We start from the raw sequence: 14,963 nt of genomic DNA, 5'->3' as shown, positions 1-14,963 counted from the left end.
GGATAAGAGAGGGAGGGAGGAGGGGGGGAAGGAAGACGGAGGGAGGGAGAAAGGGGCACTCCCATATATTTAAATGCTGATTGTTTTAAATATATTTAATATCAATTAATTTTAAACCTTATTTTCATACAAAGGACATCATCAAGGAAGTGAAAAGCCAACTCACAAAATCAGAAAAAATATTTGTAAATCACTTGAGTCTAACATCCAAAGCATTAAAAAAAATTCCTTTATCCCTCCCCCCCATGGTATAACCCGTTTTCACTGTATTTGGTATAATTTGGGGAGGGGAAGGGGAAAAAACAAAATGTTTAAATAGGGATACAGATTGACCCATTGCAACAATGAGAAATACAAGATGCTATGTCAAAAAACGAACTTTACAATTTAGGTGGGGGGAGGGGTGGTAGTTGAGGTGGGAGGGAGGCAACAATGCTGGATAAGAAATGTACTCATTACCTTGCTCATGTAACTGTAACCCCTCTGTACAGTATTTTCACAATAAAAAACGTGTCTTTAAAAAAAGGAAACAATCATAGAACCAAAAAAAAATGTCCTTCAACTCAACAACAAAAATTACCAAGTGGGAAAAAAAGAAATTGCCCTTTCTCAAAAAGAGATACAAAGTCAGGTGTGGTAGGATACATCTGAGACTCCAACACAGGGAGAAGCTGAGGTAGGAGAAACCAAGTTTGTGACCAGCGTGGGTTACACAGGAAAAAGACAAATAAATGGCCAATAGAACATTAAAAAATACTCATCATTAGTGATTAGGGAAATGCAAATCAAAACCACAAGGAAAAACCACTTGATACTCACTAAGATAGCCATACTTTAAATATAAAATCTAAAAAATAAAAAAACCAGCAATAGGTTTTGTGAGGATATGGAAGAATGAAAGCCCTCATACACCACTGGTGGAAACATAAAATGGTATACATACTTCAGAAATCAGTTTCACATCATTCAAAAGGTGTAACAGAACTGTTACATAACCCAGTGAATCTTCTATGTATAAGTCCAAGCTAATTGAAATCAGGTGTTCAAAAAGAAACTTATATGTGGGGCTGGGAAGGTGGCTCAGTGGTAGAGTGCTCGCCTTGCATGCATGAGGCCCTGGGTTCGATTCCTCAGCACCACATAAGCAGAAAAAGCTGGCAGTGGTGCTTGGCTCCAGTGATAGAGCGCTAGCCTTGAGCTGAAGAGCTGAGGGACAGCACCCAGGCCCAGAGTTCAGGCCCCATGACTTGCAAAAAAAAAAAAAAAAAGAAACTTATACGTAAAGCCTAGTGACGTAAGTCAAACTTCAGATACTCAAATGTCCATTGAAGAAGAATGGCTCAAGAAGGAAGTATGTACCTATACAATGGAATCTTAGTTATAAAAGAGAAATGACGTACCAGTGGCTCACACCTGTAATCCTAGCTTCTCAGGAGACTGAGATCTGAAAACCAAGGTTTGAAGCCAGCCCAAGCTACAGGTCAGACTTATTTCCAACTAACCACCAAAAAAAGTGAAAGTGGAGCTGTGGCTTAAGTGGTAGAGCACTAATCTTTAGCAAAAGAAGTTCAGGGACAGTGCCCAGGTCCTCAGGAGCCAGCACGCCCTAAGCCCTAAGGCCAGCACGCACATACATACACTCATACATACATACATACCTACATACATACATACATAAATGGAATGAAGTATCAACACATGCTACAGGATGAACATGGAAAACAGACTAAGAGAAATAAGCCAGACACTATAGACCACATATTATATGAATGCACCTACATTCAGAGGGGAAGACAGACTGTGATACCCAGGGACTGGGAAAAGGGAGGCTGGGGAATAACTGCTTCCTGGCAGAGGGCTTTTCACACAGGATGATGGGGAAATTACTGAAACTACACAGTAGTGATGACTGCACAGTATCACAGATGTACCTAAGGCCTGTGAATTGTAAAGTGGTACATTCTATGGGCACTTTACCACCAAAATTTAAAAAAAAACACTCACCTTATGACTTTCTTGAAAAGACACACGTACAGGGGCAGGGGAGAGAGATCAGCAGTGGGCACAGGGGCTGAATGGGCAAAGTATATTTTGGCCTGGTAGTGCTAGTGATAATTGTAGCACTACACACATTTGTCAGCAAGTCCTGGAAAGTACTCTAGAAACATCCCACTGCCCTGGGAAGTTGCCAAAACTGAAAGAAACCTCTTTTTCTATGACCTCCCCAAGAAGATAAAGAAAGTCTACAAAACTCACCCCCTCCCATATATCAGTTTAATGCCAAAGAGCCCTTTGGGACACAAATTAAGAAATCACTGAATTACACAAGACAAGAGCCTAAGAAGAGTCTAAACCAGACAGGGCCTCCATCATGGGAGAAAGCCCCAAGGATGTTTTAGTAACATAAAAATTGTACATGACAGGCAACAAAGGTGTGGCTCTAGTGGTAGAGAGTCAGACTGGGAGTGGGGTGGGGAAAGAAGCCAAGTTAAAGCCTGGGAGCCTAAGTTCAAGCCCCAATACACAAAAAGAAAAGAAAAAAAAAGTGCAACCATTTTTTTTTAAGTCCTGAAAACACACAAATAATAGCTATGGAGATCTTCTGATAATGTTCTACCAGTCAGTATATTCATGCACATCCTCCAAGGAGTGACATGTTAGTAAGTTTCCCTAACTACATATTAAAAAATCTCCCCTTTAAAAATAATCCTAGGGCTGGGTTTATTGCTCAGTGATAGAGCAATTGCCTACCACACTCCAAAGTCCTGGGTTCCATCCTCAGCACTGAAAAAAGTAACAAGAATCTTAAAATACACAATTGCCTTTTAAAACTAAATGTGCTAGCCTCGCACTGGTGACTAATATCTGTAGTAAATCTAGCTGCTCAGGAGGCTGAGATCTAAGGACTGAAGTTCTAAGTCTGTCCAAGGCAGGAAAGTCTATAAAACTCATCTCTAATTAACCACTCCCAAAAAACCACTCCCAGAAGTGGAGCTGTGGCTTAAGTGGCACCCTAGCCTTGAGTAAAAACCTCAAGGACAGTACCCAGGCCCTGATTTCAAGCCCTAGGACTGGCACGGGGCGGGGGGGGGGGGGGGGAGTAAAATGCCATAAATCAACTAGTTGAGCAAAGAAGAAAGCTTTCAGAATAATCTCACTATTCTCTTAATTAATGAAGACAGTGTGGTAGTTCCCCAGAAGACTAGGAAGCAGCCCTCAGCACCAGGGAACCAAGCTCCTCACGCTAAGGCAGGAGCCACTTATCAAGATATTTATACTTAGCCTTAAGATTTCAGATACTTATGAAACAGTTTAAGCTCATCAGTAAGCCACTTTTAACCTGCGAGTCCATACAAATTCTTTTTTTACAGTTTATATTAAATACATTTTAAGCCGGGCGCTGGTGGCTCACGCCTGTAATCCTAGCTACTCAGGAGGCTGAGATCTGAGGATTGCTGTTCAAAGCCAGCCTGGGCAACAAAGACCGTGAGACTCCTATCTCCAATAAACCACCAGAAAACCGGAAGTGGCGCTGTAGCTCAAGTGGTAGAGCGCTCGCCTTGAGCTGAAGAGCTGAGGGACAAAGCCCAGGCCCAGAGTTCAAGCCCCACGACCAACAAAAAAAAAAAAATACATTTTAATCAAAATTCAAGTGACTTAAGTAACTTTTATAGCAAAAGAGGAAAAAAAACATAGTTTCTAACTAGAAATTTACTTAGGAGAGCACATCCATGCTCATTTTGAGTTTATAATACAGTTAAGATCATACAGCATTCTTTTTTTGTTTTGTTTTGTTTTTGTTTTTTTGGGTCCGATCATGGGGCCTGAACTCTGGGCCTGGGCTCTGTCCCTCAGCTCTTCAGCTCAAGGCTAGCACTCTACCACTTGAGCCACAGCCCCACTTCCGGCTTTTTTCTTTTTGCTTATGTGGTGCTGAGGAATTGAACCCAGGGCCTCTGGCATGCAAGGCATGCGCTCTACCACTGAGCTACCTTCCCAGCCCCTCGTACAGCATTCTTATTTGTTGTCTATACAAAATTTTTTTCTTTTTTTTGTTGGTCTTAGGGCTTGAACTCAGGGCCTGGGAGCTGTCCTTAGGCCCTGTTAGGAGATAACACGGACTTTCCTGCCTGGGCTGGCTTTGGACCAGGATCCTCAGATCTCAGCCTCCTGTGTAGCTAGGCATGAGTTACCAGCACCTGGCTCTTCCCCCACCTCCATACAAATTCTTATAAAGTAATATGACTCTTCCCAAGTTTTTTCAGTAGATGCATGAAGGTTCTCCTCCTCCAAGAACTTCAAAGTACTATACTGGCAGAGGATAACCTTTCCAAGATTCCAGCATCATCACTACTCTTGTCATCAAATTAAATTATGTACAGTATAGACACATAATTTAGGGAACAAGAAAATAATTCAACGTTCAATTGATATTCCTGAAAGTAATAGTTTTTAAATTCTATAATCGAAGTTAGGTAATGGACATGTTGCCTTTCTAACCTATCATTTCTCAGTTTAATTGCATTTGTACCTGCCCTCCCTGTGTCAAAAGTCAAAAAGATTAGATTGTTTTTGCTGCTTAACAATTTCAACTCATAGCAAATGTGTTTGTGCATGAGCATGCATATACATGTGTTCTTTGAGAAGGTACTCAAATACAGACCAGATTCGTAATGTAGAAGGATATAGAAGTAAAACATGAATTATATGAGATCCACATATATGAAGGTTATACTTTTATTGAAGAAAATACACAAAATGTGTGCTTATTGGTATTATTTTAAAAACCTGGGAGCTGGGCACTGGTGGCTCATGCCTGTAATTCTGGGTACTTAGGAAGCTGAGATCTAAGGATTGTGGTTTGAATCCAGCCCAGGGAAGAAAGTCCATGAGTCTTTTATCTCCAATTAACCACCAGAAAACTGGAAGTAGAGCTGTAGAGCACTAGTCTTCAACAGAAAAGTTCAAGCATAGTGCCCAGGCTTTGAGTTCAAGTCCCACCACCAGAAAAAAAAAAAAAAAAAAAAAAAAAAAAAACAGAACAGAAAAGAAAAAGACAATAGAAAACCTGGGATGAAGTGTTACGAAGACTACTCTCCCACAGAGGGGTAAGACAGGACAAGACAGTATAAAAGCAGCTGAGAATGGCAATCATCTTTAGTAGCACCAAGAACAGCACATGCAAAGGCCCTATGGCAGGAATGAGCTTGGGCAGTGCCATCGGGATAAGACACAGAAAGCAGGAGAGAAAAATGACCCAATCACAGCTCTCAAACATCTAACTAATTGGAGAACAAAATGGACAACTAAAGTGAAAAGGGCATGTTCTTTTTCATTGTAGATCCCTTGTAAATTATATAGCAGAGAGACAAATCACCGAAGGCAGGGTTAGGAGTCAAAGGAAGGACAAGTTGAGATGCAGAAGAGCATGAAGAGCAGATCAGAGCCACAGCCAAGTAGCACAAGGGTAAAAAGGGCCCATAAACCTGTAACTCATAGAAAGAAAGATAGCCACCAAGAGGAACTCCTTCATGTTCCTGAACTCAAAAGCCTGAAAATTGCTTCAGATACTCTAAGTAAATTAGCAATGCTATAGCAAAAGAAAAATGAGAGAAATATACTGAAGATGATGAGTTTATTAATCCTTATTAACTGTAAACTGGCAATAAATGGTAAGACATTATGCAGAGACTCCATACACTGCTGCTTTGGGGAGTGGGGAAAAGTCAACCTGAAGTCTCTTGATTGAATTCTTGGGTACAGATGTGTATATATTTGTCAAAATTCACTAAACTTAATTAAGACATATATAACATGTCTCAAAATGAGTACAGCCGGGCGCCGGTGGCTCATGCCTGTAATCCTAGCCACTCAGGAGGCTGAGATCTGAGGATCTAGGTTCAAAGCCAGCCCTGGCAGGAAAGTCCATGAGACTCTTATCTCCAATTAACCACCAGAAAACCAGAAGTGGCACTGTGGCTCAAAGTGGCTTGAGCTGAAGGGCTCAGGAACAGCACCTAGGCCCAGAGTTAAGCCCCACAAAAGACAAAAAATAAATAAAAATTATTACAGTGGAGTGCAAAAGAAAAGCAAACTTAGAAAAGTACATAAACAAGCAAGGAATAATACCGTAAAAGCAAACATTTCTATGTAAGCAAATGTTCTACATGTAAAGGGGAAAGTTATATACACCTAAGCTGGACTATTTTATACAAGAATTAAACCACAATATTTCTGCAATCTTTGCCCTTCTATCTCTATGTAGGTGAAGGTACATTTTATTTTGTAGTTCCCAAAGTAAAATGAGCTCTGAGAAAACTAAGATAGCCAAAAACAGGTAACGAAAATAATGACAATATGAAGGCATGAAACAAACAGCTTATGTAAATCATAAAGGAGAGTCCAATGAAAGGAACCCTAGGGATTTATTTTGGGTAATTAGGATAGCAAAAGTGCCTATTATAAATGCCAGGTAGGGAAGGCAGGAAATCCTGAAGAGTTGTGAGAACTCAATATTCCTAAATGACACTATGAATCACACTCCATTTTATGTGTGACATTCCATGTACGTTTCCTAAGGCAAACTCAAGTGTGAGCAGATAAAAAGTATCACTTTAAGTGATCATCCTCAATCAACAGCAGATAACAAATGAAGGGTTTTTTGCATATTGGCCAGACACTTGTCTGAATTTGAACTGTGAATTATAAACAGAATACAATACTCAGGTTCTTCGGTAGCACTCTTGTCTACTCCTATAGTCCCTCCCTTCCTCCTCCTCACTCCACCTCCTTCAAGAACCTAGATTTAATCTTCCGAAGTTGTGCCACATCTACTAGGTAAAGTTGCAATGGGTCATTCCCTAAAGCCATTACAGATAAGTCAAAGCTTACAAATATGGTTCTAATCCAACTCTTCAGGCTTTGCCTCTTATTTTGTATTACTCCTCACAAGTGCCCAAGGCTTCTAATCGATTTTTATTTAAATATTTTGCCAACGACAAATTACACTTTACCATATCCTTATTTTCTTTTAGGACTTTTCCACAAATTTATGGTCATAGCTGTAGACACCAATTCATTCTCCTCTCATACTCAACTGTAGAGCTTTCCCACTTCTAACTCATTTTAAACTTTACTGATCGCATAAAAAAAAATAAGTATAGGGCTGGAAGGTGGCTCAGTGGTAGAGCGCTTGCCTTGCATGCATGAGGCCCTGGGTTCAATTTCTCAGCACCACATAAGCAAAAAGAATAAAAGCCGGAAGTGGCGCTGTGGCTCAAGTGGTAGAGCGCTAGCCTTGAGCTGAAGAGCTGAGGGACAACGCCCAGGCCCAGAGTTCAGGCCCCACGACCAGACCCAAAAAAAAAAAAAGTATATCAAGACCTATAATACAGTATTTAGATGCCTTGCTATTTTAAAGTCCTCACTTCCCCTATGAGCCTATGACCTCTGTGAGAATGGTTTTAGAAGTCATAAGCATCTCTAAAACATCAATAGTTCCTAATCAGAACATTCTCACTGATTTATAGTATTTCTAATTCAATAGAGTATTACATATCTTCTGTCATTTAAGAAAAAAATGTTTAACTCTATTCCCTATTTACAAAGAACTTAAAACAGAAGGGGAGAAAATGTTTAGCTTAAAGATATAATTGCTTTAAAAAAGATATAATTGCTAAATGTTTCATAAGGAATGCTTTATTTTATAATGAAAACATAAATTTCCTTCTAAAACATTAAATACAGACAAAACTGACTATACACCTCACTATCAAACTTATCAAATCTCTGGTACCGATGTGGTGTGTATGCCTGTAGTTTCAGGTATTTGGGAGGCTGAGGCAGGAGAGCCTGAGGAACACAATGAGACTCAGTCTCCCTCCTCTAACTCCCCCTGCAACCCCCCCAAAAAGTAATCTGGTACCACTTATAGCTATGAAATGTCTCCATGTAATTATATCCTTTATATATTTCACCATACTATGTGCATCAGACATTAAAATTCATAAAGGGGTCTACTCATAGAAAACTCTTTCAAAAACCTAGTTAGAAGCTGGGTGCTGGTAGCTGACACCTGTAAACATAGCTACTCAGGAGGCTGAGGTATGAGGATCGAGGTTCAAAGCCAGCCCAGGCAGGAAAAGTCCATGAAGACTCTTACCTTCAATTAACCACCAAAAAAACCAGAAGTAGGGGCTGGGAAGGTGGCTCAGTGGTAGAGCGCATGCCTTACATGCCAGAGGCCCTGGGTTCGATTCCTCAGCACCACATAAGCAAAAAGAAAAAAGCCGGAAGTGGCGCTGTGGCTCAAGTGGTAGAGCGCTAGCCTTGAGCTGAAGAGCTGAGGGGCAGCGCCCAGGCCCAGAGTTCAGGCCCCATGACCGGACCCAAAAAAACAAACAAAACAAAACCAAAAAAAAACAGAAGTAGAGTTGTGGCTCAAGTGTCAGAGTGCTAGCATGAGTAAAAAAGCTCAGGGACAGCATTCAAGCTCTGAGTTCATGCTCCAGCTCTGAGTTCATGCCCCAGAACAGGCTCAAAAAAAAAAAAAAATCTAGCTAAAGGTCTGGTGTACTAATGCACACCTCTAACCTCAGACTTCCATTGGTTGAGACAGCAGTTCTTTAAGTTCAAGTCCAATATGGACTATACAACAAGACCCCATCTCAAAAATAAAAATAAATTCTAGCTTTTAATATATGACTTTCAATTTCAGAACATTTCCATCTTTTGGTCTGTCACAGAAAGTACTGAGAATTCTAACCTCTGTTCTACATTAAACATGCAAGCTATTTCTACTATGTGGTTGTATCAAATCTATACATAGCTTGGCATTGTGGTACTCACCTCTAACGCAAGCTATCTGGGAGGCTGAGGCAGAAGGATCTCAAGTTTGAGGTCAATATGAACAACAGAGCAAGACCATTCCAGAAAATCTAGAGTGGCTCAAGTGCTAGAGCACCTGACTAGCATCACAGGCCTTTAAATCCCAGTACTAAAAAACAACAACAACAACAACAAAAAAAACTGTAAAAATAAGTTTGGGCACCAAAAGACTTCCCATGTATCTGTTAAACAAATCCAAGAAATAAAATATACTTGTTTTTGATGGACTGAATGCTTTCTCTTTCTTGATTAATGAGCTTTTTTTTTTTTACTATATCAAAGTAATCTATGTATTTTGGAATATTAAAATGTATAATAGGGGCTGGGAAGGTAGCTCAGTGGTAGAGCGCTTGCCTTGCATGCATGAGGCCCTTGGTTCGATTCCTCAGCACCACATAAGCAAAAAGAAAAAAGCCGGAAGTGGCGCTGTGGCTCAAGTGGTAGAGTGCTAGCCTTGAGCTGAAGAGCTGAGGGACAGCACCCAGGCCCAAAGTTCAGGCCCCATGACCGGACCCAAAAAAATAAATAAAAATAAAAAAAATAATAAAATGTATAATATTACACATTTAACTTTAATTCTAGGTTTCAATGGTACATAAATTGTTTTTCAAAATAAAATCAGAAAAGTAAAAGACTTTGTCTATTGACAAATATATTTTTAAGGTAGAAAAGAAAGCAAACTAACTTCAAAAAGCCACCATATGAAAACACCAGATGTATCCACAGGATCATAAAACCTTCATTTTTTGGGTGTTAGTACTGGGATTTAAAATTCTGAGCCTTCCTTGGGTTCGATTCCTCAGCACCACATAAACAGAAAAAGCCGAAAGTGGCTCTGTGGCTCAAGTGGCAGAGTGCTAGCCTTGAGCTGAAGAGCTGAGGGACAGCGTCCAGGCCCAGAGTTCAAGCCCCACAACAGACAAAAAATAAAAATAAAAAATAACTAAATAAAATTTCAGAACCTTATGTTGTTGTCTTAGCTTTTTGATCAAGGCTGAAGGCTGGCACTCTACCATTTGAAACACAGCTCCACTTGTGTCTTTTTGCTAGTTAATTGGCGGTATGAATCTCACTCACAGACTTTTCTGTCCAGGCTGATTTGGAATGGTGATCTTCAAATCTCAGCCTCCTGAGTAACTAGGAATACAGTCACGAGCCTGCCTCCTAAAATATTAACTCCATGTCTGATGAACCCTCAGACTGTAAGTAATAACTGACTAACCGAATACCACTCACTTGCCTAACCATTCGTAAATGTTCAAAGTACAGTTGTTTTTTTTAAAGTCTGTAAGCCAGTGTTATGCAGTGCTTCAAAGGAAGATGGGCCTGCTAGGCTGTCTTCTCTAACACTAGACTTGTCAGCCACCTGGAACATTTCCTGTCTTCATGGTCATGATTGAGTCAACTGTCAAGTTTCCTGATCAACTGGCAAAAAAAAAAAAAAAAAGCTAAAAGAAACTGAAAATGATTGCTTAAAAAAAAAAAAAAACCCACTTTCTCAAAATCCCAAATCAAGGAGCACAGAACACCCTGCCCCCTGAAAAATCAGGAAATTAATGGAATTTTTTACTATTCAGATGAACCCTAAAAATTAGTGGAAAGTTCAACCTCCATTCTGTTATCTTTCATTTTTCTGAATAGAAGGAACAACCCCAAATGTCACAAAATTAAGATTTAGCAAATACCTGGGGTTATTTATTGGCCATTTTACAAAGCAACTATGGCACATCACAAACTAATCAAGGTTATTGAGTACGTCCATACATACTTCTTTCTCTGTTCTCTACAACGGCACTCTACTAAGTAAATTCATGGTGCACCTCACAAGTACCCACCTAACCTGGGTGTTAGGTCAGACTATTACAGAACAGAGCTCCAAAGCAAGCTTACATCCTTACATCCTCCCCCCAGCACCACCCCCAATAATCTCTCACAGAGCCAAGACAGAAAGCAACTAAAAGAAACATGAATATTTATTAATAACCTATGCACAGATTCCTAAACTTTTTATGCCATTCTGCTTCATACCTTTCAGCAATGAAGTCAGGTGACCTCAGCATGTGGCTGGCAATCTGCTATCACATTTATTTAGCACAGTTACACTTTCATTTCCCAAAGCTCTAGGACTATTTGGGAAAAGTATTGTAACCTCTCAATGATATCTAAAATTCTCTTCAATATACTGGCACAATGCTAAAAACCAACAGAAAATCCATTGTTAAAGAGGTGTGAAAGGTCAAATCCAAGTTGTTTATCATCTAATGCACTAATTGCCTAAAGTCAAATTTCACACATCTAAATAAAAGCGAAAACAATTAAGTATGTACAGCACAGATACTACTTGTATCTGATTTATTTAAAACCCTGTACCAGTCAAGTCAAAGCCATTCTTTTCAAACAACTGTTTTGAACTAATTAACATCTCAATTCTAGATTGGGGCATTCATTTTTAAAGTCATTTAAATACATCAGTTCTCAAAAGACACAAACTAACGGAAGCATACTTGAACAAAATAAGAGACCTCACCACCACCACTCAAAGATTATTTCGATTCTGTAGGCTGGGAGAATGGCAGGGCTTCCCTGGTCAGGAAGCTCTCCTCTCTTAAGTCAAACTCCAGTACTGGAGGGAGGGGGGGGGGTTAACATTCTAATATCTTACAATTGAAAATTTTCACTCCCATACACAGCTGAAAATCAGGAGAAGTTCATCAGGAAGCAAAGCAGCATTCTATAGTGTGTGCGTTTTACATTTATTTGGCCAGTTTCTGGTCAATTATATTCCAAGTATGCTTTCAAGTTTGAAAGCTTCCAGTATCCACTAACCCTAAAATACATGCAAATACACTGAGGAAGTTCTCCTACGTGCTGGGTTAAATTCCAAATACTCTTCTGGTTGTTACAAGTCTTTTCTCAGTAGCAAAGACTAAATCAATCCTAAACTACAATTGGAAATTATATTGACCTAATGGGGAAAAAAAAAATCCGAATACTCCTAAATATCTTCTAATCCAACCAAGGCCCCAAAGCGGCCTGAGATCAAACCCGCCCGACACAGTAAGAGAAAAAATACTCTTGAGAGAGTGAGTGCCCAGGGAGATCTCCGCGTCCAGGTGCGTCCGTCCACCTGTCCTGCACTTGGGAGAGCCAACTTCCATTTCCCAGGATCGGTCAGGACAAGCCGACCTCCCTCCACACGTTCCATCATCAACCCCACAACCTCCTCTCGAGCCCGACTCGCGCCGGGCCTAAAAGTCAAAGTTCCCGAGTTGGGAGTTCGAGGTTTAAAAAAAGAAGAGCACGTGGGAGGGCCAGCGGGGAACGGAGTTCAGGTCCTCCACGTGGGGGGCTGGAAGGGTGAGGGTCCCAGGAAGTCCGGGAGTCACCAAGCGGGTCTTGAACTCGGATCCCCAAATGCCGAGAGGGCCTCCTTTTCCCACCCGACCCCTAAAAGCCAGGGCGTGTCGGCAGGGCGCTCCAGGGTTCCCGGCGCTGACACTCGGGCCTGGCTTTCCCCGCGGCCGGCCGGCCGGCCGACCCGCCAGGGCAGGCCCGCGGAGAGACCCAGGAAGCCGCGCCCGGTTCCCCGGGGCGGCGGAGGGCCTAGGCCGCGCCGGCGGGCCCCGCGGCTCGAGGCCTCGGGCGGCGCCCCCGAGGGCCCGGAGGCGGCGGCGGCGGCGGGCCGGCCGCCGTCACCCACCTGGGTTGCCAGTCATTCCAGCTCCGCGGGTACTTGGTGCCGCCGCCGCCGCTGCTCAGCCGAGACCCCGGGGCTCTGCGGCTCATTACCTTCCCCGACACGACATGGCCAAGCGCCGCCGCCCGGAGAAGCGCGAGTCGCCGCCCGAACCGGCCGCCGCCGACACTGCGCTCCGGCCTGGGGCTGAGAAGGAAGCCGAGGAGGAGGAGGAGGAGGAGGAAGAGGAGCAGGAGCAGGAGGAGGAGGAGGAGGCGGCGGCGGCGGCGGCGGAGGGCGGGGGAGGCCGACGGCCGTTCCGGGTTCCGCCTGAGCCCGCAGCGCAGGACGAGGAGGCGGGAGCGGCGCGGCGAGGGGGAGGCGGAGGAAGGGGAGGCGACGTCTCTTTCCAGAGCCGTACGCGACCCGCGACGCCGGGGCCCAGGAGGACTAGGACGGCGAGGAGGAGGAGGCGGTGGTGGCGGCTCCTCACGCTCACACGGCCACGGCTTCCCCGCCTCCCGGCTCCGCCCGCCGCGCCGCCGCTGCCGCACGGCATGCTGGGAACGAGGGGCGGCGCCGGCGCCCGCCGGGCCTGGGGAGAAGGGGCGGGGGCTTGTGTGGGGGCGGGGCCTGTTGCTGGCGGGCGTGGTCTGATGGGGCGGGGCCGCGATCAGACCTCCCTCGAGGCCCTGAGATTCGTCCACCGCGGGGGATCACGGGAGTGGGGGGGGGACTCTCCGCCGTCGCTTTTACACAAGCGCGCGCGCGCACATACACACACACACACACACACACAGACACACACACAGGCGCGCGCGCGCGCGCGCACAAATCAGGTGTAATCAGGCGTCCAATGAGGGCGCTGATGTTCTTGCGTCATGCATAGGAGTTCGCGAGCGCCCACCTGCTCGCGATCCCCCGGAAAAGGTAGAAATAGGAAGGTGCTGAGTTCGCAGCCCACACCTGAGAGGTGTGCGTCCAGTCCTGACAGTTCAGCCCGCTCCTACGCGGAGGAAAAGCCGCGACCCCAGCCCCTAGCCTGTGCTTGGGAATCCCCCCTGAAACACCTTCCCACCCCCGGTTCCTCCCAGAGAATTCACTGAAGCATCTGACTCCTGTGAATGCAGATGTGATCGATACATAGGTATCGAATATGTAGACAAGAGGCTGGGGTGAAGCTGGACGATCGAGCACTTCCCTGGCATCAATAAGACTCTGGGTTCAATCCCCAGCCCTGGATTGGGTAAGGGGGGGGGGGTGGTGGAATGTGCAAGACACACATCAGGTACGTGTCTTAAGCTTGTCTGCATAAGGGGACTTAACCTTTGTGTTGCAAAGTGAACTGTACAATTGCTTGCAGGGGTACTTGATTATGAAAAGTTGTTGCTCCCCCTTACCCCTCGCTCCTCCGTAAGCTCCACCATTCACTTAGTGAGGATCCTAAGGCACTTTCCTCCCTCTTCCTCCTCTCCCTGCCCTCCCTGCTTCTAAACAGATGTAGATATTTGCCTCAACACAGAACTGGTTCAACTAGGAACATTTCCTACTGGGCAGACCTAAACCCTGGTCACACACACACACACACACACACACACAAATGAATCCATGGATCTGAGAAAGGAGCTTGGTGTTAGAGCATTTGCCTACTGTGGGCAAGGCCCTCTGTTTTATCCCCAGCACTACAGACTAATAAATTGATAATCCATTAATTCAATAAAACAGAAGGGAGAGTAAAGGGAGGTATATATACACATGCTCTTATAAGCACACACTCTAGCTAGAAGTGGCCTTGGATATCTTCCTCTCTCTTGCTAAGGGGAGAATATAACGAAGAGTCCCACAAACTATTCAGAAAGAACCTGCAAGTGTTCTCTCTTACCATTTCTTCTTCCCTTCTCTCTCTACACCTCCCACCCTCCTTTGCTAGTACTGGAGTTTGAACTCAGAGCCTGATACTTGCAAGGCTGTTGCTCTATCACTTGAGCCACACCTCCAGCCCTTCTTTGGTTTCTTATGAAGAAAAAAATTCTCTGAGAATCCAATCCTAGAATTAGAGTCCTCCAACTTAGTATGGTCTTCCTTGTGAGACTAATAGTCTTTCAACTAGTCATTCTTTTCTTTGTTGAAAATTGATTTAATTATATAATTACTATTATACAATAATTAATGTGAAATACATTATATGTTATATGTATTATATAAACACGTTATAAATTATAACAATTATTGTTGAGGTTCTTAAATGGCATAACAAATACACTGTTTTTGTGTATGGGGCTGCGGGGGTGCTGGTACTTGGACTTTGACTTGAACTCAGGACCTAGGCACTGAGTTAGCTTTTTTGCTAAAGGCTGGTGCTGTACAAACTTGAGCCACAGCTCCATTTCAGGCATTTTGC

At 43.5% G+C, this 14,963-nt stretch overlaps 1 protein-coding gene across 2 annotated transcripts in view; it reads right to left on the bottom strand.

The window, feature by feature from the left end:
- The window catches only part of LOC138814499 (serine/threonine-protein kinase SMG1), a 91,852-nt gene extending 79,071 nt beyond the window's left edge, over window positions 1-12,781 (bottom strand). Inside the window, exon 1 of one of the 2 annotated variants that reach the window (XM_070003397.1) lies at window positions 12,587-12,781. In XM_070003397.1, coding sequence (XP_069859498.1) covers window positions 12,587-12,672 — 86 coding nt within the window. In that variant the 5' untranslated portion in view covers window positions 12,673-12,781. The remainder of the gene's footprint in view (window positions 1-12,586) is intronic. The other variant, XM_070003398.1, reaches the window with a different exon arrangement.
- Between the last annotated feature and the right edge of the window lie 2,182 nt (window positions 12,782-14,963).

Source organism: Dipodomys merriami, unplaced genomic scaffold (assembly GCF_024711535.1).
Source record: "Dipodomys merriami isolate MVZ:Mamm:240054 unplaced genomic scaffold, mDipMer1.0.p SCAF_60, whole genome shotgun sequence".
Lineage (NCBI taxonomy): Eukaryota > Metazoa > Chordata > Mammalia > Rodentia > Heteromyidae > Dipodomys > Dipodomys merriami.
The sequence above is the reverse complement of the archived record's forward strand: the minus strand, read 5'-3'. Positions and strand labels throughout refer to the sequence as shown.